General features: G+C 37.9%; 1 protein-coding gene across 4 annotated transcripts in view; it reads right to left on the minus strand.

The window, feature by feature from the left end:
- The window catches only part of RBBP5 (RB binding protein 5, histone lysine methyltransferase complex subunit), a 36,067-nt gene extending 16,107 nt beyond the window's left edge, over nucleotides 1-19,960 (minus strand). For 2 of the 4 annotated variants that reach the window (XM_019918279.3, XM_019918278.3), the window contains exons 1-3: nucleotides 19,807-19,960; nucleotides 8,219-8,244; nucleotides 7,207-7,379 (exon numbers count right to left, since the gene is read on the minus strand). In XM_019918279.3, the coding sequence (XP_019773838.1) occupies nucleotides 7,207-7,379; nucleotides 8,219-8,244; nucleotides 19,807-19,825 (218 nt within the window). In that variant the 5' untranslated portion in view covers nucleotides 19,826-19,960. The remainder of the gene's footprint in view (nucleotides 1-7,206; nucleotides 7,380-8,218; nucleotides 8,245-19,806) is intronic. The other 2 variants (XM_019918281.3, XM_073802177.1) reach the window with 2 other exon arrangements.
- Between the last annotated feature and the right edge of the window lie 1,922 nt (nucleotides 19,961-21,882).

The raw sequence follows: 21,882 nt of genomic DNA on the forward strand, positions 1-21,882 counted from the left end.
AAAGAATTAAGGAAGGAATTAATTCCTCCTGCTAAGTACAGTTAAACATCCTAACATTATATAGAAAACAAACATAAAAAGGTAAAGAGAAGACAGACTGTCTAGGGACTACAGGATATGAGGAACGACACAGCAGTGAGGTCCTTAGATTTTCTTTTTGCCTCATATATCCTGGACTGGGTGACGGAGATGCCAACAACCCATTAGCATCAATAGGCACACACAAAAAAAAGTCTCCAGAAGAGCCAAAGGACTAGGAAAGGACAACCAACAGATGCTAACACACAGATGACACAGGTGTTAGTATTACCCGACAAGGATTGCAATGCAGCCATCATTAAAATGCTTCAACAAGCAATTACAAACATGCTTGAAACAAATGGAAAAAAAAAAGTCTCAGCAAAGAAACAGAAATATAGAGAAAAGAACCAAATGGGAATTTTAGAACTGAAAAATATAAAAACTGAAATAAAAAACTCAAAAGATGGGTTCAGCAGCCAATGGAAAAGAGGAAGACAGAATTAAAAATTCCCAATCTGAATAGGAGAAAAAATGGAATGAAAAAAATTAACAGAGCCTCAGGGACCTGTGGGACTATAATAAAAGATCTAATATCTAATATCCATGGCATCAGAGTCTTGGAAGGAGAGAAGAAAGAGAGTAAGGCTTAAAGGTATTTGAAGAGGGCTTCCCTGGTGGCGCAGTGGTTGAGAGTCCGCCTGCCAATGCAGGGTACACGGGTTCGTGCCCCAGTCCGGGAAGATCCCACATGCCGCGGAGCAGCTGGGCCCGTGGGCCATGGCCGCTGAGCCTGCGCGTCTGAAGCCTGTGCTCCGCAACAGGATAGGCCACAACAGTGAGAGGCCCGCATACCGCAAAAAAAAAAAAAAAAAATGTATTTGAAGAAATAATGGTTGAGAGAGGATATGGGAATATATGTATACATATAGCTGATTCACTTTGTTGTACAGCAGAAACTAACACAACATTGTAAAGCAATTATACGCCAATAAACATGAAAAAAAAATAATGGTTGAAAATTTCCCAAATTTGGCAAAAGATATAAAACACACAGCCTCAAGAAGCTAGGCAAACTTCAAACAGGATGAGCTCAAAGAAATCCACTCCAAGACACAACCTTCTGAAAACTAAAGACAAAGAAAAAAATCTTGAAAGCAGAAAGAGGAATGACACGTTACCTACGGGGAACAATAATTCACACGACAGCAGATTTCACACCAGAAACCATGAAGGTCCAAAGAAAGTGACAGTTTTTCAAGTGCTGGAAGAAAAGAACTGTCATCCCCAATTCTACACCCAGAGAGACTAACTTTCAAGAACAAAGGGGTAATCAAGGCATTTGTCACCAGCAGATCTACCCTAAAAGAACGGCTCAAGGAAGTTCTCTAAGCAGAAAGGAAACAATAAAAGAAGGAATCTTAGAACATCAGGAAGAAAGAATAATGAAAAAGGTTTTAAAAAATTAAATACTTTTTTCTAGAGTTTTGATGTTTGAAGCCAAAATTATAAGTTATATAGGTATCAATATACATAAAGGAAATGTTTAAGACAATTATACTATAAACAAGGGAGGGTAAAGGGATGTAAAGGGAAGGTTTCTGTACTTCACTTAAACTAGTAAAATGTCAACACCAGTAGACTATGATAGGTTATGTATATACCATGTAATACCTAGCAACCATTAAAAAGCTATACAAAGAAATACACTAAAAAATACTACAGGGGCTTCCCTGGTGGAGCAGTGGTTGAGATCCTGCCTGCCAATGCAGGGGACGTGGGTTCGAGCCCTGGTCTGGGAAGATCCCACATGCCACGGAGCAGCTGGGCCTGTGCGCCACAACTACTGAGCCTGTGCTCTGGAGCCCTCGAGCCACAACTACTGAGCCTGCGTGCTACAACTACTGAAGCCCGTGCACCTAGAGCTCGTGCTCTACAACGAAGAGTAGCCCTCACTTGCCGCAACTCGAGAAAGCCTGTGAGCAGCAACAAAGACCCAGTGCAGCCAAAAATAAATAAATAAATAAAAGAATAAAAAATACCACAGATAATCAAAATGGAATTCTAAAAATAGTTCAAGTAACCCACAGAAAGGCAAAAAAGAAAACAGAGAAATGAAAAACAGAAGAGACAAACAGAAAAAGAAACCCAAAATCAGTCTTCATTCAAATTTTGCAATGAAGAGGAGTTGCTGCTGAGGAACATAGAGGACGCAACACAGTTCATGGTTAAGAACAGAGGCTCAAGTCAGATTTATGCTCAAGCCTAGACATTACAACCTTCTAGCTGCGTGATCTTGGGCAAGTTATACAGCCTTTCTGAGCTTCAATTTTCTCACTTATAACATGGAAATAATAGTATCTACCTGCAGACTCTCGAGAGACTTAACATTAATACATAAAAAACTCTCAGTGCAATACAGTAAGTGCTCAAAAACCATTAATTATATTAGAGACAAGATAAATGTATTCCCAGACTTGTAACTCACAGCAGAGGAAGGCAGGAGTAAACTGAGGAAGTGAATGTGGAGGGACTAAGCTCAAGTCTGCATACAAAGGACTCAGGTGCCTGTGTCTCCCACAACCTCTAGAACACTCCCAGTCAATTAGAAGATCCTTCTGGAGAATCTAAAAAAGAAGATGCCTACAGATACTGTAACTTGAGGGTTGATAACAAAAAAGCCAATGGTCCACCCAATTTCAGTAGATGATGGGAGGGTAAAAGGGTGAGATAAAGCTCACATATACTGTAATAAAAAGTCACGGATAAGTTCTTGAAATTAACAAACTAAGAAGAAGTAATATGCATAAATACTTTAGAAATATGAAGACAAATATTAAGAGAAACAAACCAAAAGAATGGAAGTACACTGGAAATGGGACATTATTGGAATATTGGGAATGGGAAGAAACAAGGGACAGCTTCTGCTGCTGTTCCCCTAAGCATTTTAGCACAATCTGACTATGAAACAGAATGTTAGCTATATTTCCATTTTTCCTTTAAACCCTCTGCATTTTAATAACTTTTTCTTTCATAGCAGGCTTGTATTTCTGTTATAATAGAGGGAAATCTATTTTTAGAAATTAAATTATAATCAGAGGTGAAACTAAGAGGGGTTTTCCCATTAAAACTAACAATATATTCTTCAATTCCAAATTCCATAAATTCAAGAATTAGGGATTCTCATACATCCTCACATCTGACAATACTGTTTCTTTCCAAAATACAGACAGGTCTTTACTAAGTCTAATATCTTAGAGTCTTAAACATCATTTCATTCTACCTATGGCCCCCATCCAGTGACTGAATATCTTCTGTAGCATCCCTATGAAGAGACAGCAAGCCGAAGCAGGGCCAGTCCCACTGGTAAGTTCTTTCCTGGGCAGTCCATCCCATCCATAGGCACCTTTGCTTGGGAGCTCATCTCTATTCTAAGGTAACATTTGTTTCCCTATAAATCCCGTTCACTACCTACCAGTCCTGCTTCTTCTCCTTAGGTCAATTTTTGTCTTGCACATGTCAGTTCTTTAATAGCTGAAGACAGCTATCATGCCTATCCAAAACTTCTCTTTGGTGAAATTTTCTTAGTCCCTAACATGTTCAAATACTACACAACAATTAAAATAATACATAAAGTTATATACTAAATGAGGATGAATCAAAGAAAAATGCAAAATGCATATAACTACAGATCATAACTCTCATGTATACTTATATATACCAAAAATTAGGGAACAGTTAAATAATTATGATGCATACATACTAAGCAATACTATATATACCGTATGTACACACACACACACATATATCAACACAGAAAAACATCCACTATACATTAAGTGGAAGAGCAAGCTAAAAAACAAAATGTATAGTATGTCTCCGCTTTTTAAAAAACATACACATGTATATGTGTATGTGTATTTTTATACATGCTGAGGGAGATACAGATATATCTCACAGATGAAAGATATATTCCATATACTCTAATACTACTTACCTTAAAGAGTAGACAAAGAGCTTTCGTTTTTTACTCTATATACTCATATATTGTTTGAATGTTTTAAAGTTCTTAATAATCAAGTTTTGTGATAAAAAGTTTTAAAATGTTGGGGGGAGAGGGGGAAAATCTCTCATTGTTCAAACCCTTTGACCTAGCAGTAACATACTTTTGGAAGTCTACATAATGAACAAACATAGATCAAACGCCTACTGGGCATCTTCACTAAGATATCCCCACCCATCCAACAAGTACCTGAATGCCTACTACATACCAGGTATAATGCTACAGTAAAATGGCAGACAAGGTTCATGTATCACAGCACCTACCATGTTCCAGGGAAGATACTCATAAAACAACTATTTGCAATAAAATACAACAGGAGACACACAACCGTGATCTCAAATTCACCATTATCACCCTCAAATCTTACACTGAACATCTTCATCCAAGCAGGAAACCTGAGGATCTTAACTTCTCTACTTCACTTACACTCCTTATCTAATTAATGCCTAAGACCTCTTATTTCTACTATTTCTCACATCTGTACCATTCAGCTCCATTCCTACTGCACCTATCCTCATCAGCTCTAGCCTAGGCCACTGCAATCCTAACTTCATTCACTGTCCCCTTCAATCTCTTTCCCACATGCTGTTCTAGAGATCTTTCTAAAATAAAAAGCTCATCACGTCACTTTCCTTCCTAAAGTCCTTTAATGGCTTCACAGTACCTACACGATAAAGCTCAAATTCATAGTGTGGCACACAATGTGCTCCATGAGGACCTGTTTACCTTGGCTGTTGCCATGTCACATCTCTGATACCACAATCCAGCTAATCTGAACTACCTGCAGTTCCCCATTTTACCATGCTTGTTTCAAGCTGATGTGCTTTTGCCTGTACAGCACCTTCTGCTTGGAATACAACTGGCAAACACCTAGTCATCTAACAAGTTTGAGGTTAGAAATTACCTCATCTTTGAAACCTTTTCTGACCACACTTCTTCTCCAATACAATTGATCATTTCCTCCTTTGCACTTTTGCCTCCACTAAATCGCAAATATAGTTCTTAGGTAGGACCTACAGAGCTTTAGTACATGTAGCTGTATGCACATGTACCTCCCCCTACCAATCAAGAATCTCTCCTTACTTGTTTTTGTGTCCCCCAAACCCTAACCCTAACCCTAATCGTAAATGCCTAAAGCAGTATCTGGTATATAATACATGTTCAATGTTTGCTGAAGAAATGATTGTATGAGAGAAAAACTTTATGTGCAAAGACGTTGACTGAACATTATGTAGCAGAGAAACAAAAATGATTAAGTAAATTATGGTTTATCTATCAGAAGATATTTAGCCATTAAAAAAAAGTTTTTAAAGGCTACACAGCAGGAAAATGTCTGGTCAGTGTTAGACAGGAAAAGAGCAAAATATAAAATAAAACGTAGCACGCTTACAAACTATGCTTTTTATTTAATTTTTAAAATTTATTTATTTATTTATATATTTTATTTTTGGCCGTGTTGGGTGTTCGTTGCTGCGCGCAGGCTTTCTCTAGTTTCGCAAGTGGGGGCTACTCTTCATTGCAGTGCACGGGCTTCTCATTGTGGTGGCTTCTCTTGTTGAGGAGTACGGGCTCTAAGTGCACAGGCTTCAGTAGTTGTGGCACATGGGCTCAGGAGTTCTGGCTTGTGGGCTCTAGAGTGCAGGCTCAGTAATTGTGGCACAAGGGCTTAGCTGCTCTGTGGCATGTGGGATCTTCCCGGACCAGGGCTCGAGTCCGTGTCCCCTGCATTGGCAGGTGGATTCTTAACCACCATGCCACCAGGGAAGTCCTACGCTTTTTAAAAATTATACATAGTAACAAATCAAAATATTTACAGTAGTAATATCAGAGTGGTAAGACTATGGGAGATAGTCGTCTATCTTCTACTTTGCTGTATTTTCCATAATTTTCTAAATTATTATTATTTTATAATAAAAATACATGTTTTTTTTTTTTTTTTCCATTACGCGGGCCTCTCACTGCCGCGGCCTCTCCCATTGTGGAGCACAGGCGCCGGACGCCCAGGCCCAGCGGCCATGGCCCACGGGCCCAGCCGCTCCGCGGCATGTGGGATTTTCCCGGACCAGGGCACGAACCCGTGTCCCCTGCATCGGCAGGCGGACTCTCAACCACTGCGCCACCAGGGAAGCCCAATACATGTATATTTTTAGTGACAGTTCTAAAATTAGATTGTGATGATCGTTGCACAACTCTGAATATATAAAAACAATGAAATGTACATTTTAATTGGGTGGATTTTATAGCATGTGAATTATATGTATCTTAATAAAGCTGATAAAAATGTATGTACCTACTTAAATCTTTATTGCAAGAGCACAACAATAAAAAAAATAAATAAAATGCAAAGGAACTGGAAAGAACCTAAGAAATCATACAGGCCAGTTCTCTCATTTTGCATATTAGAGAAACGTTTTGGCCAAAGCCGCCAGTTCATTAGTGGCCAAAGCTAGACTGGGATTCAGGCCTCCTCCCAATCCAGTGCTTTATAATACCACTGCTGCTTATATTTCGACAAAAGGAAATATGTTAGTTTAATAAATCTAGATCTGATTAGGTGTTTTTGGTCCCAAGTTCATTTAAAAGAAGTGCTGCCCCAAAATAAAATTTTCTGAAAACAGATAGTCCCTGAGAATAAGAATGAAATCAATGGGATTTATATAATACCCGATTTCAGCTCAATATATTTGATGGGAAGCCTTAATAACTACAATTCAATGAAGGAACAGGCATGTTTGTGTTCACTAAAACTACTGTAATTCAAGAACATGGACAAGGCTGGACACTTTGACTTCCAAGCTGCCCTCCTAACCAGGATTTTTTTATTCTAAATGAAAGGTCAATACCACAAGAATACTACAGCTGCAATCTGTAAATGTCTCATTTCAGTACTGAAATATTCTCAGACAGAGCCTGATACAGATCCATATTACAATGAATTTCTCCCCCAAAGGTGTTGAAAGCAGCATGGATTCAAGGTCTCCATAGGCTATGAGAAATTATGTTACTAATGGCTGTATATTTAAAACTCTAAATATTAAAATTTATCTAATGAGACTGGCAACTACACAGTCACCGTTCATCCCCCCGATTTAAATATTTAATACATTAACTTTAAAATTCCTTACCATAAGGAACAGACTGGATGAATGTGCGCACTAATTATTTTAGCAATGCCTCTTGTCAAGAAATCCCAGATGACAATTCGGCCGTCATTACAGCCAACTGCAAGCAGTGTGCCCCACCTGTTAAAGGTGCAAGTCAGGGCCATGCTGATACAATCCAAAGTTCCATCAGCTTCCTAAAGATTAAAATGAACATAAGAATATAGACAATAATACCCAGGTATCCAAATAATTTCTTAAAGTTTCTCTAACATCTATGATAATTCTCTTGAATTTAAATTATGATGTATACCAAAATAATCTCTATGTGTGTTCTCATATCTATTAAACTAGCCCAAATAGAGAAATATTTATAAAAGCTAACAGAGAATTTTTAGAAACAGATGTGACCAATCCCTTGCATTACAACTATAACTTCATACAAATTCTCCGGAAGGCAATTAGGCAAAATAAAACAGGATTCACTAAAAGAGTCATCTTACTGATCAAGTAATCATAGTTCTTGAAATTTATTCCAAGAAAAATAAAACAAAACCCCTGTGTAACATTAGGAAAATCAAATAAATTTATATTAATGTCAAGCCATTTAAAATAATCACGACTACATTAAACACACTCTAAGTGTTACAAAATATTTTTACATGTAAAGCACACTTATACCATACGTGTTATTACTATGCAAAAACACTGATCAAAACTATAAAAGCACACAGAAAAAAAATTTACATGAAGGTGATAGTACTGTTTCTGAAAAATGCTTCAATCAAAAGTATTTTTTTAATTTAAAGGGAAATGAACTGTAAGATTTACATTATGTTGAAATTTCCAGCCAACATTGCCTATCTACCTCCCCTGCTGCTCAAAATTAAACATTTAGTTCCCTTTTATAGCAAAAGATCATCATATTTAATGCTTCTATTGTCAAGAAAAAAAAAAAAGATGAAAACGTAGTTTCCACTCAAACATAAAAGCTAGGGAGTTACCGTTTTCTAAAATCACAATACAATACTCTTACCTCTGGATAATTCTGCCCAAAGGACTCTGCAACAAAGCAAAGGAAGAAAGTTGATGGAACATGTGCAACATACCAGGAATCCTACAGCTCACAACTACCGCTCACAAACAGTGTACAGCAGTGGCTTGCAAAGTGTGGATGGAGAACTGGCGCCCTTTCAGGGACTCCATGAGGTCACACCTATTTTCAATATCACACCAAGATGGTATGTGCCTTTTTACTCTCATTATTTCACAAGTTTACAGATGAGTTCTGAGGCTATACGAGCTGTGATACTGAAACAGTATGAATGCAGAATCCAGCCAACTTCTATTGATATTTAGGCAAACATTAAAGAGATTTGTAAAAATGCAAAACAATGCCACTCTTCTCACTAAATAAGTTTTGTTTTAGAAAAGTTATTTTTCATAAAAACGTTATTAATGTAAACATGTAATGGGGTGTTTTTACGGTTATTTTTATGTAACAAACTTTAAAAAATCAAATCAGTCAACTTATCTTAAATCCCAACTACTCTCTTAAAACCTTTATTAAGAGCAGCCAACCAACAGGGTTCCCTTCCTAATAATAGTACTAAGGCTATAACACAATCTGGTAGTTGGTTAAACACACAATTCTCTGTATTAATTTCTTAAGCAAATAACATTTTGGTACAGACATCCCTGAATACTTTTCCTATATTAAATTTGGCATTTATACATTAGTGATAAACATTTTGAGCTATAGTACGATACTGCCTGTTTGTCAGAAGTTTAAGGTTTAGAAGTTTAATGCAGTAGCAACATCTTTATCAGTATTTACTTATGTTATTACCTAAACATTTTATTAGCATGATATTTAAACTATACTCTGAGAACTACAGATCCAAGGAAGCTGTTTTACATTTAGGACATTCAAATAAGATTTCATCTAAAAAATAAGTTTACTATTTTTAGTTTTTTACCATATGATCCAGCAATTCCACTCCTAAGTATATATTCGAAGAAAATGAAAATACTAACTCAAACAGATACATGCACCTTAACGTTCACAGCAGCATTATTTACAAGAGCCAAGATATGGAAGCAACCTAAGTGTCCATCAACAGATGAATGGGTAAAGAAGATATAGAGTATGTGTATATATATGAATATTTATATATCTATGAATATTTATATAGATAATAAAATAGTTCTCAGCCATAAAAAAGAATAAAATTTTGCCATTTGTAACAACATGGATCAATCTGGAGGGTATTATACTTAGCGAAATAAGTCAGAGAAAGACAAATATTATATGTCACCACTTACATGTGGAATCTAAAAAATAAAACAAATGAAAGAATGTAACAAAACTGAAATAGGTTCACAGATATAGAGAACAAACTCATGGTTACCAGTGGAGAAAGGGGAGGGGGAGGGGCAATATAGGGATAGAGGATTAAGAGGTACAAACTACTATGTATAAAGTAAATAAGCTATAAGGATATACTGTACAGCATGGGGAATATAGCCAATACTTTATACTAACTTTAAATGGAGTATAATCTACAAAAATACTGAATCACTATGTCATACACCTGAAACTAACATAATACTGTAAATCAACTGTACTTCCATTTTTTTAAAAAAAGTCTGAAAACCAGTTTTATTACATTTTGTCCTTTATAAAAATTAATAGAAATCAAAACAGTGAAAACATTAAAACTAATCAGAATACAGGCCCTAAAGTTAAGAAAACTAAAAGAAAGATGAAAATAAAGATGAATAATTGCCCCCCAACAAAAGGCAATTATTTTGATTTCTCTAATGTGCACCAGACTTCAGTGTCTGATTGCATTCAAATACTAAAGACAGGAATGAAATGAAAAGCTGAAACCAGATTAAGATAGGTTATTCTGAAAGAACCTTTTTAAAATTACTAAAGTCATACATGTAGGTAATACAGATATGTGTAATTAAAAAATGATATAGTTTCCTCCCTGCAACCCACTTACTAAGGTAAAAGCTTCCATATATTTCTATATGCTTAAACAAACATTAACATATTTAAGGTTTGTTCTTTAAACAAAATACTACACATATTATATGTATTATATGTAATATATGTATTATAATATGTATTAACAAAATATCTTATATATATTTCCAAAGCAATAATATAAATCTATATTCACATGATTGAGAGAAAAAAGGAGTATTCATTGAAAAATTAAAAACAAAACAAAAAAACACAACCTAAAAATATGAAGTACTCAGGAAGGAGTAGAGTATGACTTCTGTGTTCAGAGATGGGAAAGCCATATTTAAAATTCTGAGAGAAACTCCCTGGCAGTCCAGTGGTTAGGACTCCGAGCTTCCACTGAAGAGGGCACAGTTTCTTCCACTGAAGAGGGCAGTGTGGCCAAAAAAGCAACAACAACAAAAAGATTCTGAGAGAATCCAGAATCCTGGGACCATTTTAATGTATGATTACCCTTCAACACAGATTACCCCTGATTTTGTATTTTTGTTTTATGTTTTAGGTGTTGTGGGTTTTTTTCCCCTTTTTTGGAGGGTCATCCTAGTTAACAGGATTATAACAAGGAGTTTAAAGGAACACAAAGAAAAAGTGTGTATAAAAAAGACTAAGCTCGTCTGGGCCACTTTGGTTGAAGAGCCTGAGCAAGAATGCTGTCAAGTAGGGTTATGGTAGCACAAGGCCACTGCCCCTAGATGCTCAAGGCCACTTTTATATTCTCTATCCTCCCACCATCTAACCACCCATCATCTAACATTTAACATTTTGTTACAATTAGATTCTTAGGCTTGGTTCTAAAGACCATGAAAGGGGGTAAAAAAGATGCCCAAATGTAGCTGCCAAAGAGAAATAAACGCTGGTCAGATTTAACTTCACAGTACACTTGATAATTCAAAAAACATGAATGACACATTTCCAAAACTGATTACAGAAGAAAAGTCCTTGACTGGGTCAATGAGGAAAAAACACATTGAGAGGTTGTTAAAGACCTACCATTAAATTTTTTTTAAATGTTTAATTATAAAAAAACGGACAGCAGGCCCATATGGTTTTATGAGCAATTTCTCCTAAATCTCAAGGTGCAGGTAATTACTATGTTATTCAAGCTATTTCTGAGCAGAAAAAAATATGTATTCGTGTTTTATAAAGCCAACATAGCTGATACCAAAACCTGATAAGATGATACAAAAAGAAAACAAGAGTCTCTTTCACTTAAGAACATAAATAGTGGGACTTCCCTAGTGGCACAGTGGTTAAGAATCTGCCTGCCAATGCAGGGGACATGGGTTAGATCCCTGGTCCAGGAAGATCCCACATGCTGTGGAGCAACTACGCCTGTGTGCCACAACTACGAGCCTGTGCTCAAGAGCTCATGAGCCACAACTACTGAGCCTGCGTGCCACAACTACTGAAGCCTGCACGCCTGGAGCCCGTGCTCTGCAACAAGAGAAGCCACAGCAATGAGAAGCCCATGCACCGCAACAAAGAGTAGCCCCCTGCTCTCCGCAACTAGAGAAAGCCCGCGTGCAGCAACCAAGACCCAATGCAACAAAAAATAAATAAAATTAAATTGATTCTTTAAAAAAACCCCAAAAAACAGGGCTTCCCTGGTGGCGAAGTGATTGAGAGTCCGCCTGCCAATGCAGGGGACACGGGTTCGTGCCCCCGTCCGGGAAGATCCCACATGCTGCGGATTGGCTGGGCCCGTGAGCCATGGCCCCTAAGCCTGCGCGTCCGGAGCCTGTGCTCCGCAACGGGAGAGGCCACAGCAGTGAGAGGCCCACGTACCGCAAACAACAACAAAAAAAAGAACACAAACAGTACAGGGTATTTCACCTCTAGATTCTGCAGAAATGAAAAGTAATTTCTAGCAGTGTATATAAGTATAACCGAATTCTAAACACAAAAAATCTGGAGTTTATTATTCTACCATGTAAGAAGGCATAATGGAATAGCAAGGGGAAAAAAAAAATAGGCCTACTCCAAACTCACTCCAAAGGAACAAACAATAGCACAATGCACTCTAATGTATTCAATATATCCTTGGACGAGAATGTTTAAGAGCCATACAATCCTATGAGTAGATGCTGAAAAAAAAATTTTGCTAAAACTCAATAGCTCATTCTAATAACAGCCACATCTAACAGAAGACTACAATAAATGATAAAAACTATTAACCAAAAACACAACAATTATCATTCTAAAAGGTGAAATATTAAAACCATTCCAATTAGTATCAGCAACTAGAAAGGGATATATCACCATTATTAGTTAATATTCCTCTTAGAGGTTCCAGCCAATGGAATAAGAAAATGAAATAACTGGTTTAAACATTGACTATAAGAGATAAAACTATTTCTTTTGCTGATAACACTGAATACCTAGAAAACACAGAAATTCTAATTTTAAAAACCACCCAAATTAATAAGAAAATAAGGCAAGGTGGTTTGATACAAGAAAAACATTCAAACATTAACAGCTTTTCTTTAGGTTAGCAATTAATATCCAGAAATGAAAATGAAGGGGAAAATTCCACTCACAATGGCTAAATATTTAAGGAAAAAATGTAATAAGAAAGACATGACATGTATGAAGAAGAAAACTATAAAATCTTAGTTAAGGCCGTAAAATATGAATAAGTGAAAAGACAAACTACATTCTGGGGTGGGAAAGCTTAATGGCTTTCTCCAAAAACTAGTAAATTTTATGCAGTTCCAGATGGATTAAAGACAAATGTTAAAAAAAAATCTACATGTACTGTAAGGTTGCTGATATATGATAAAGATAACATTTAAATTTAGTGGGAATTTATTTAATATATAGGGATGGACAACTGACTATCCATCTGAAAGAAAAAACAGCTCCAGTTCCTCTCTCATACCACATATAAAAGTAAATTTCAGGTAAATTAATGATTTTTTAAAATCAAAAATCTTAGAAGAAAACCTAGGAGATCCCATGTATAATCTAGGGTGGGGAAGACCTTAACCAAGTTAGGAAAACCGAAAGAAAAGAGAAATACATTAGATTATATAAAAACTGGAACATTTTGCATGGCACAAGTTCCCATAAACAGTCAAAAGATTTAGAAAAAATTGGCAATGCAGATGACGGACAGGAGTTGACATCTACACTATAAAGCAAGTCTATACACCAATAAGGAAAAATGATCAAAAAGAAAAGATAAAGAATGTGAATAAACAAGTCACAGAAGAACAAAATGAGATGGCCTCTAAACAAAGGAAAACATCAAATTCAGAGAAATGTAAACCAAATGAAAAATGAGATGCCATTTTCATCCATCAGACAGGAAAATTTAGAGAGAGAACACCTGCTGGGGGGGAAGGGATATTGCCTATAAAAATGGGAACTGTTATAGCCGTTTGGAAAAGGAATCTGACAGCATCTATTAAAAGCAAAAATATACATAGCCCTCATCTCAGTAATCCTACAATTGGAAACCTAATCTCCATAGATGTAAACACAACAATGGGACGTAAGAACAAGGGTACTTAAACTATTGTTCTTGGTGGCAAAAAAAAAAAAAAAAAAAGGACACCCCCCCCCCACCGCATTGGAAACAAGGTAAATACCCATTATTAGTGTAATGGATGAAAAAATTGTGGTATTCAAATATGGATAAATTACACTAATTCTCTTCAAAATTTTTATTGGTGTTACTTAAGTGAAAAAAAGCAAAACACAAAGTGTATATCTCATTTTTTTTGTTAACATTATGTATATACACACACACACATATAGGCATAGAGAAAAATATGGAAGGAGATACACGGGATTATCAACAAAGAATGGAGGAGGCAAGGGAAAAAAAGAACACTTTTTAAAAAAAAGCATTTATAGGGAATTCCCTGGCAGTCCAGCGGTTAAGACTCCATGCTTCCACGCAGAGGGCACAGGTTCAATCCCTGATCAGAGAACTAAGATCCCACAAGCTGCACGGCACAGCCAAAAAATATAAAAAATAAAAAAGCATTTACAGTTAAGTTAAAATTTGATATCGTGAGTGTGTATCTACACGAACGCATTAAAAATCCTTAGTTCTATTATCTCCTAATGTGTAGGAATAGTATCTCGTGAAATTAAGTGAAGAAAGCAAGTTGCAAAAAATGTGTATAAAAAGTTCTATTTCTGTAAAAAAGCAAAAACAAAGCCCTTACAAATTGTATTTAATTATACTCATATGAGCAAGGAAAAGGTATAAAAGGATAAATTCCAGACAGTTACCATTTGGAAAGGAGGAAAAAGGCAATTTTTTCTGTATGCATATTTGTATTGTGTCCACTGTTATGATAAATATCTACTGTGTATGTTAATTTGAAAAGCATGAATTTAAAGAACTTTAATGAGTTTTCTAGACTTAAACTCACGCTGGCTTATCATTTCTTTGAAGTGCTCAAGCCTGCATTTATCATTAGCAGCTACGGCTTACTGAATGCTTATGTGTCAGACTCCGTACTAAGGTCTTCTACATACTGTCTCATTTGATCCTCTCAATTCACTATTGAGTACTATCATACTCCATTTCACAGATAAAGAAAGTTAGGATTAAAGGTTATCCCCAAACTGACAGTTAAAAAGTGGCAAAACTGGAACCTGACCAAGAAACCCTACTCTTAACTATAACTGCACTAAAAAGCCTCTATAATCTTGCCCAAATTTGACCTCAAGGTTACTAGTCTATGATTTGCAAAACACATCTGCCCTTAATTGAAAATAGTCAAAATTCTGCCCATCTTCTTTCTTTCAGCATGTCTTCTTTCCTCTCCCCAACTCTCAAAGATCACCGACATTATTTCACATGCCAAGTTCCTTCACGGCCAAGGAATATAATTCGACCAAGAGAAGTGAACTAAGTGACCCATCTAAAATCTCTACCTATTGAGGACTCTTCTTGGCCATAACCAATGATCACTTTATTTGTTCAAAAACAAACAAACAAAAATCCTTTTCCCCAGAGAAGGCAAAAGAAAAATAAGAAGTTAAGCATTCCTCATGGAAGCAACCTAAATGCCCATCAACAGACAAATGGATAAAGAAGATATGGTACATATATACAATGGAATATTACTCAGCCATAAAAAGAAATGAAATTGAGTCATTTGTAGAGACGTGAATGGACCTAGAGACGGTCATACAGAGTGAAGTAAGTCAGAAAGAGAAGAACAAATATTAACACATATATGTGGAACCTAGAAAAATGGTACAGATGAACCGGTTTGCAGGGCAGAAATAGAGACACAGATGTAGAGAACAAACGTATGGACACCACGTGGGGAAAGCGGCGGGGGTGGGGGTGGGGGCGGGGTGGTGGTGTGATGAATTGGGAGATTGGGATTGACATGTATACACTAGTATGTATAAAATGGACAACTAATAAGAACCCGCTGTATAAAAAACATTATAAAATAAAATTCAAAATAAAAGAAGTATTCCACTTCCCTTTTGCCTATAAACTACAAAAGCCCAGAGTAGGCGCATGAAAGATATTTGTTGAGTGTTGAATGAATAATTTTGGTATTACACCATCCAGCCCAACCAAGCAGGAAACTTCTTTGCTCTTAGCACTCCACATAATGTTAAAAACCCTTTCTAGTTGCCTCATTTTTACAATCTTTGCCTTCAGTCACATTAGCTTTCCTGACACTATTCTTAACAGCTAGTGCCACCCTCATATATTCACCTTCAGCAACGTGCCCTTCTTTTGTACATGCCTCTTTGGAATCTGAGTTTAGACTGCTTTCAGTGCAAGCACATCAGTTCCCTCAGGTGCCTCCTCCTTTTTTCCCAGTTAGGACCCTTCCTCCAAACTACCTTTTAGCTTTCTAGGTCTTGGAATAATATCTATTCTCTAAATTGCTCAACATCCACCTCCTTAAAAACTCGGTTACCATGAACTCTAAAATTTCGTGGTCCTTTTCTCCCAGTGAAAGTATTTTCAACTTGCCAACCAATTCCTCCCTACCGTAAGTTAGGTCCAGAGTAGCAGTTTCCATTCCACTTCCTCAGTCTAACAGGTGACGACACAATCCGCAGCATTTCTTTTTAGAGAAATGCAACTTGCAGGTGGCTAAATAACTGATCTTACCACACCCCAATCTGATGCCATCGCTGCCATAACTACTATATTTCCTTGGCTCCAGTCTGGCCTCCCTCATCAATCCTTAAGAAAGCTGCTACAGCCAACTTTCTAAGCCCCAAATCTCATCATGTCACTTACCTGCTCAAAAATCTCCCTTGTTAAACAATATGCTGAACTCCTAAGTATAATTTTAAAAAGCAATAATCTGGCCCCAACCAGTATTTTCCATTTTATCTTTGACTAACTCCGCATTAGCACCTGGGACAGAACCTTGCATAATCCACCCTAAGCACCAGCTGGAAACTGCTAACCATTTCCAGAATATGTATCACATGTTCATGCCTCAGAATGTTCGCCCCTACTGTTCTCTGCACTGGTAATTACCTTCTCCATTTGTCCCTCTGGAAAAATCCTCCTCCATGTTTACTGTCTGCGTTAAATGGCACTTCCTCTATAAAGTCATCCCCAAATTCTACCGCCAACCCCAACGAGGCAGAATTAATTGCTCTTTCAGCTGGATTCCCATAATGGGGTTCCCACTATTTACTGTGGTTCCATTTCATAGTTATTTGTTTATGCCCTATCCTCCTAGTTTTATGTATTTATCCAGGGCAAAAGCTGTATCTTATTTCAGTGTTTATCAAACATTAGGAACCAATCCACCACAAATGGATAAATCATTCAGTGAGCCATACCATAAAAGTTTTTTAATAGATCAGAAGATATCAGAGGACACTGAGCATAACAATTAGTATCATTTTCAGAAACAGTTATATGTGTATGTATGTATAATGGACTGTGATAGAAAATACATTTCTTACGATGAGCTGTAGTAAAAGTAAGTTTGAAAAACTCTTGTTTAACTTTTACCTCCAGTGCCTACTGCCTAATACACAGCAAGGGCTCAGAAGTGGTTGCAGAGGTAAAAGCATTTGAGAGTCCACGTTAAGAATACATTATCATTCCTTTCCTTTATCTGGCCAGCTACGGTTTGGTATGCTCCCACAATCACATTACTTCTGTTCCTTTCTCCTTTATATCTGTAATAATTAACTTTCTTGCTATAAAACTCAAGTCATTCCCATAGAGATTTATATCTTTTGAATCCAGTCAGCCTTCTTTTAAATTGTCTAACCTTCCAATGCTAAATATTCCTTCCTAAGTTTTACCCACATGAATCTTCTGTATCATACAAGAAAAATCTTTCCCATCTGCTCTTTCTTTCAAGGTATGAGCCTATCTATCACCTTTCCTCCATAGTTAAGTTTTTAAAAATAAACATCAACCCTTTGCCTCCAGTCCATGTCACTCATCTTCCTAAAATCATTGTAACTCAGCTTCTGTTCAAGTTGCTAAGGAGCCCAAAGTTGCCCAAGAACTAAGTAGAGTAGCCCTTTCTCAGCTCTTAGTCTCAACTGCTCTACAACTGCTTCTACGGAAGACACCACACCAACCTGCATTCTCTTCTACCTCTACATGAATAAATATATGAAAAGCACTTGAAAATAGGCCTAGCTCATAGTAAGTACTATGTAACTATTAGTTGATATATTATCATTTATTCCTCCTCTTATTCCCTAAATATAGATGATTGTCCAAGATTCTGTCCTCAGCAGTTTTCTTTTCTTCCCCTCCCACTTTCTCCCTGGGTCTTATCATCTCCTCACAAGGTTTTGTCTAGCCCACCTGTAGGAAGGTTACAAATCTCTCTCATAAATCCAAACCCATCTTCTGAACCACAGGCCCACACTCAACATACCCAATGCTAACTGTCTTTTCCAAATGTCCTTAAATGTTTATGAATAGCACCATCACAGTTCCCATCATTTTTCACTTCACTCCCTTCCTCACCACCAGCACCGCCACCAGTGCCACTACCACCATGATATGTAGTCAATTTTCAAATTGTCAACTCTACCTTCTCAATGTCTTTTCTTTCCATTTTCTAGTTCAGACCTTCTTTATCCCTCATCTACTCTAGCCCTCCAAATTGGCAGACTCAACTACACACTGTTGTCAGATAAATCTTTTTTAAAAAAAAATCACAGCTCTGATTGAGTCACTTACCAGGTCAAAACCCTTCAATGGATCTGCCCTACTTTCCTTAAAAAGCACAGCTTTTCAGCTGGGTATTCAAAAGCCTCCAAGGAGTAGATGGTACTAATCCCATCTCTTGGCCTTCTCCTTATTCACAGTACCCACAACCTGGCCAAGCCGGAAAATACCTTTAGGACTCACCTCACTGATGTCTTAGCTCAAACGTATTCCTAATAAACACTCCTTCCAATATCTTCATACTTCAGTCTGTCAATATTTTACCAATCTTAAATATCCACTCAAAACTCCAAATCCTCCACAGGTTTGGTTTTTTGGTTGTTTGTTTTTGTTCTTTCTTGATTACCTTTCTTCCCCTGCCCCAAAGATATTCACTCCCTCTTCCAAATGTTCTTAGCCCTTAGTAAAGACTCTTTAAGGCTGGCCATATATACACTAATATGTATAGAACAGATAGCTAATAAGAACTTACTGTATAAAAAGTAAATTTTTTAAAAAAGGATGACCTATATTCTGCAATATAGTATAGCTATTTACATAAACACCTTATTCTCCACACTTAACAAAAAGCTCCTTAAAAGCAAAGACCATTCCTTAAATAGCTTTACAGTCTTTAAGACTGCCAGTATATCTCATGAATTTAACTTTTTTAAAGAGAAACACAACCACTGAAAATAGCAAGTCGCTTAGTTCTTGAAAACCTCAGACATCCTTAGGCTACGATGCTAAATATTACCTAATGAAAACCCAGAAGAACCTACTGTTTATAAACAACTTGGGTAAAGGGTAAAGAGGAAATGAATCAGAGAGGGTGACAAAAGTAAACTGCCTTGTAGTTCACCCCTCAGTGTTTTACACACCGTCCCTGATAAAGACCTTAAACAGAAAGTCAAGGTAACTGGATTCCAGTGCCACCTATATGCCAACTATACCATTTACTTTCTGAGTGCCTTCAAGTCAGTACCCTCTGAGCCTTTTTTAATTTATTCAATGAGGAACTTGTACTAGAAGATAAACACGTTCCCCTCCTTAGGCACCCCATGTTTCTTCAAAACCCCATGCTTCACCCAAAACCCTGACAAGTGTTCAAAGCTTTACCTCAAGCCTCACTTCCTCAGATTCCTTCCCCCAGTAACTCTGGTCCTGCCTGCTCTGGGCTACTTCAGCACCTGTGATCCTTGTAATCGAAACTAAGTCACAAACTATCTTTCCCTAACGCTTCACAATTGAACTGCAAAGTAGCCTCGGGAGAAGCAATGCATTCCGCTCAGGCAGAAGCTCGTCTTCCTCTCCCTGTTGCTGCTCCATATCAAGGCGCCCAAAAAGATGCATCTAGAACTGTGTCCCTAATGTTGCAGCCTGAGTCCCCTCCGCCTGGGTTCCCTCCTTTCCAGGACCAAAAGGTTCTCTAAGAAGCAGCCATAGTCCTCCTCACCCAGTAACTCGAGGTTCATCCCTGAGGACTCTGGCCGTCTGGTCTCAGCTCCAGCAACGACACCTTCTCTTCCAACCGCTTCCAAAACCTGCGTCTAACTGGGTGACGCCGCAAAGAGCCTGGCACAAGCTCCGGAGACTTTCTGGTTTAGAAGACCCCACGGCTTCCGCTTTCTTCCCTCGCCTTCCTTGTTCTTTCAAGTGGGCTGTCCATATATATGCCTAACCAAAAAGAAAAAAAAACTCTCTCGGAATCACTTGATTATGATATTTTTTAATGGATAAAAATGCTATCGTCACTCAGGTTTTTTTTAAAAGTGCAAGAATTTGGGGCTGTTTTCCCTCGGATCATGTAAGTGAGCTAGAGAATTTAGGCACATAGTTAGACTACTAATCCTTCCCGTGTTGTGCGTTCAGCGGCGTTGTCCCGGCGGGCTGCCTCAGCTGCCGCCGGAAGGGTTCCGGCCGAGTCCCTGAAGTAGCACAGCAGGAACGGTTGGCCCCAGAGCTCGAGTGTGGAGCGCAGCTGTACGCGACAAGGCGGTACTCGCCCTGTATGTAGCCTAGTTATCGTGTATCTGTCTCAGTCTCGTGAGAATTGTTTCACATTTGTAAAGGTATGACATCGATCCCATAGAAACGTCCGATAGAATTTATCTAAGGATTTACCGTGTACCCAGCGTTGACCCGGACCCTGGAAGTGAATTGGAATGGGAGGTGGCTGAGTTCCCTGGAACTCAATCAGACAGAACTGTGACGAGATACCCAAAGCTACTAGAGGCTAGTTGATGAAACTAGCGAATGGGCAAATTCTGTATAAACAGGTTTTGACTATGGATGCTGTGGGCTATGACAAAAAGGAAAGATGGGCGTAGGTTGGCTGCAAAAAACGTAGGACTGGAGCTAGATCCTCTTATGTAGATTATGTGGCCTCTTATGTAGCCAGTAATCCCAGCTCCTTTCTTAGTACTAACTTCACCCCTTGGGCAGTATTTTATCTTCTGTGTCTCAGTTTTCTTATACGTAAAACGGGGGTAGTTCTTACAGGGTTATTGTGAAGGTTAAATGAGTAAACACATATGAAATACTTAGAACAGCAAGTGCCCAGTAAATGTTAGCTATTACTACTTTCCCCTAAATTATCTCACTTCCAGACTTCCCTGATGGTACAGTGGTTTACAGTCTGCCTGCCAATGCAAGGGACACGGGTTCAAGTCCTGGTCCGGGAAGATCCCACGTGCTGCAGAGCTACTAAGCCCGTGTGCCACAACTACTGAGCCTGCATGCCACAACTACTGAGGCTGCGTGCCACAACTACTGAAGCCCACGCACCTAGAGCCCGTGCTCCACAACAAGAGAAGCCACCGCAATGAGAAGCCAGCGCACCGCAAGGAAGAGTAGCCCCCGCTCGCTGCAACTAGAGAAAGCCCACGCACAGCAACAAAGACCCAATGCAGCCAAAGATAAATAAATAAATTTATAAAAAAAAGAAAAAAATTATCTCATTTCCTTGAGAACATTAGAGTAGCTACTGGCCCCATTTGACCAAGTGCAGTAATTGAGGCTCAGAGAAATTAGATATGTTAAAGAGAAAACCACAGGCCCCAAATGGATCTAGATCTAACACCTGATCGAAATGCAGTTTCAAACCTTCACCAGAAATGTACTCTTTATTGGCTAGTCTGGTATTTTCAGCACCAATGAGGTAATGTCTCCTGGGCCCTCTCCACCTCTGCTTACCACCCAACACCCCCCAGAAGGAGCAATCTGCATGATAAAACCCTTGCCATTCCCTTCCTCCCAGAAAGAAGGTCTCTTGACCTAAAAATAATCCTTTCTTTTCTTTTGCTAATAACTCCCTTACCCTACCCTTCTTCCTATAAAAAGCTTCCATTTTGTACATCCCTCAGAGTGCCCTTCTGTTTACTAGATGGGATGCTGCCCATCTAGTTTAATAATGCCAATTAGATCTTCAAACTTACTTGGTTGAATTTTGGTTTTTAACAGGCAGTTTGCATTCCTTCACATATCCGAAACGTGGCCAAAATGCATCTCAAATACTGTACTACCAACAATG

This window comes from Tursiops truncatus, chromosome 1 (assembly GCF_011762595.2).
Source record: "Tursiops truncatus isolate mTurTru1 chromosome 1, mTurTru1.mat.Y, whole genome shotgun sequence".
NCBI lineage: Eukaryota > Metazoa > Chordata > Mammalia > Artiodactyla > Delphinidae > Tursiops > Tursiops truncatus.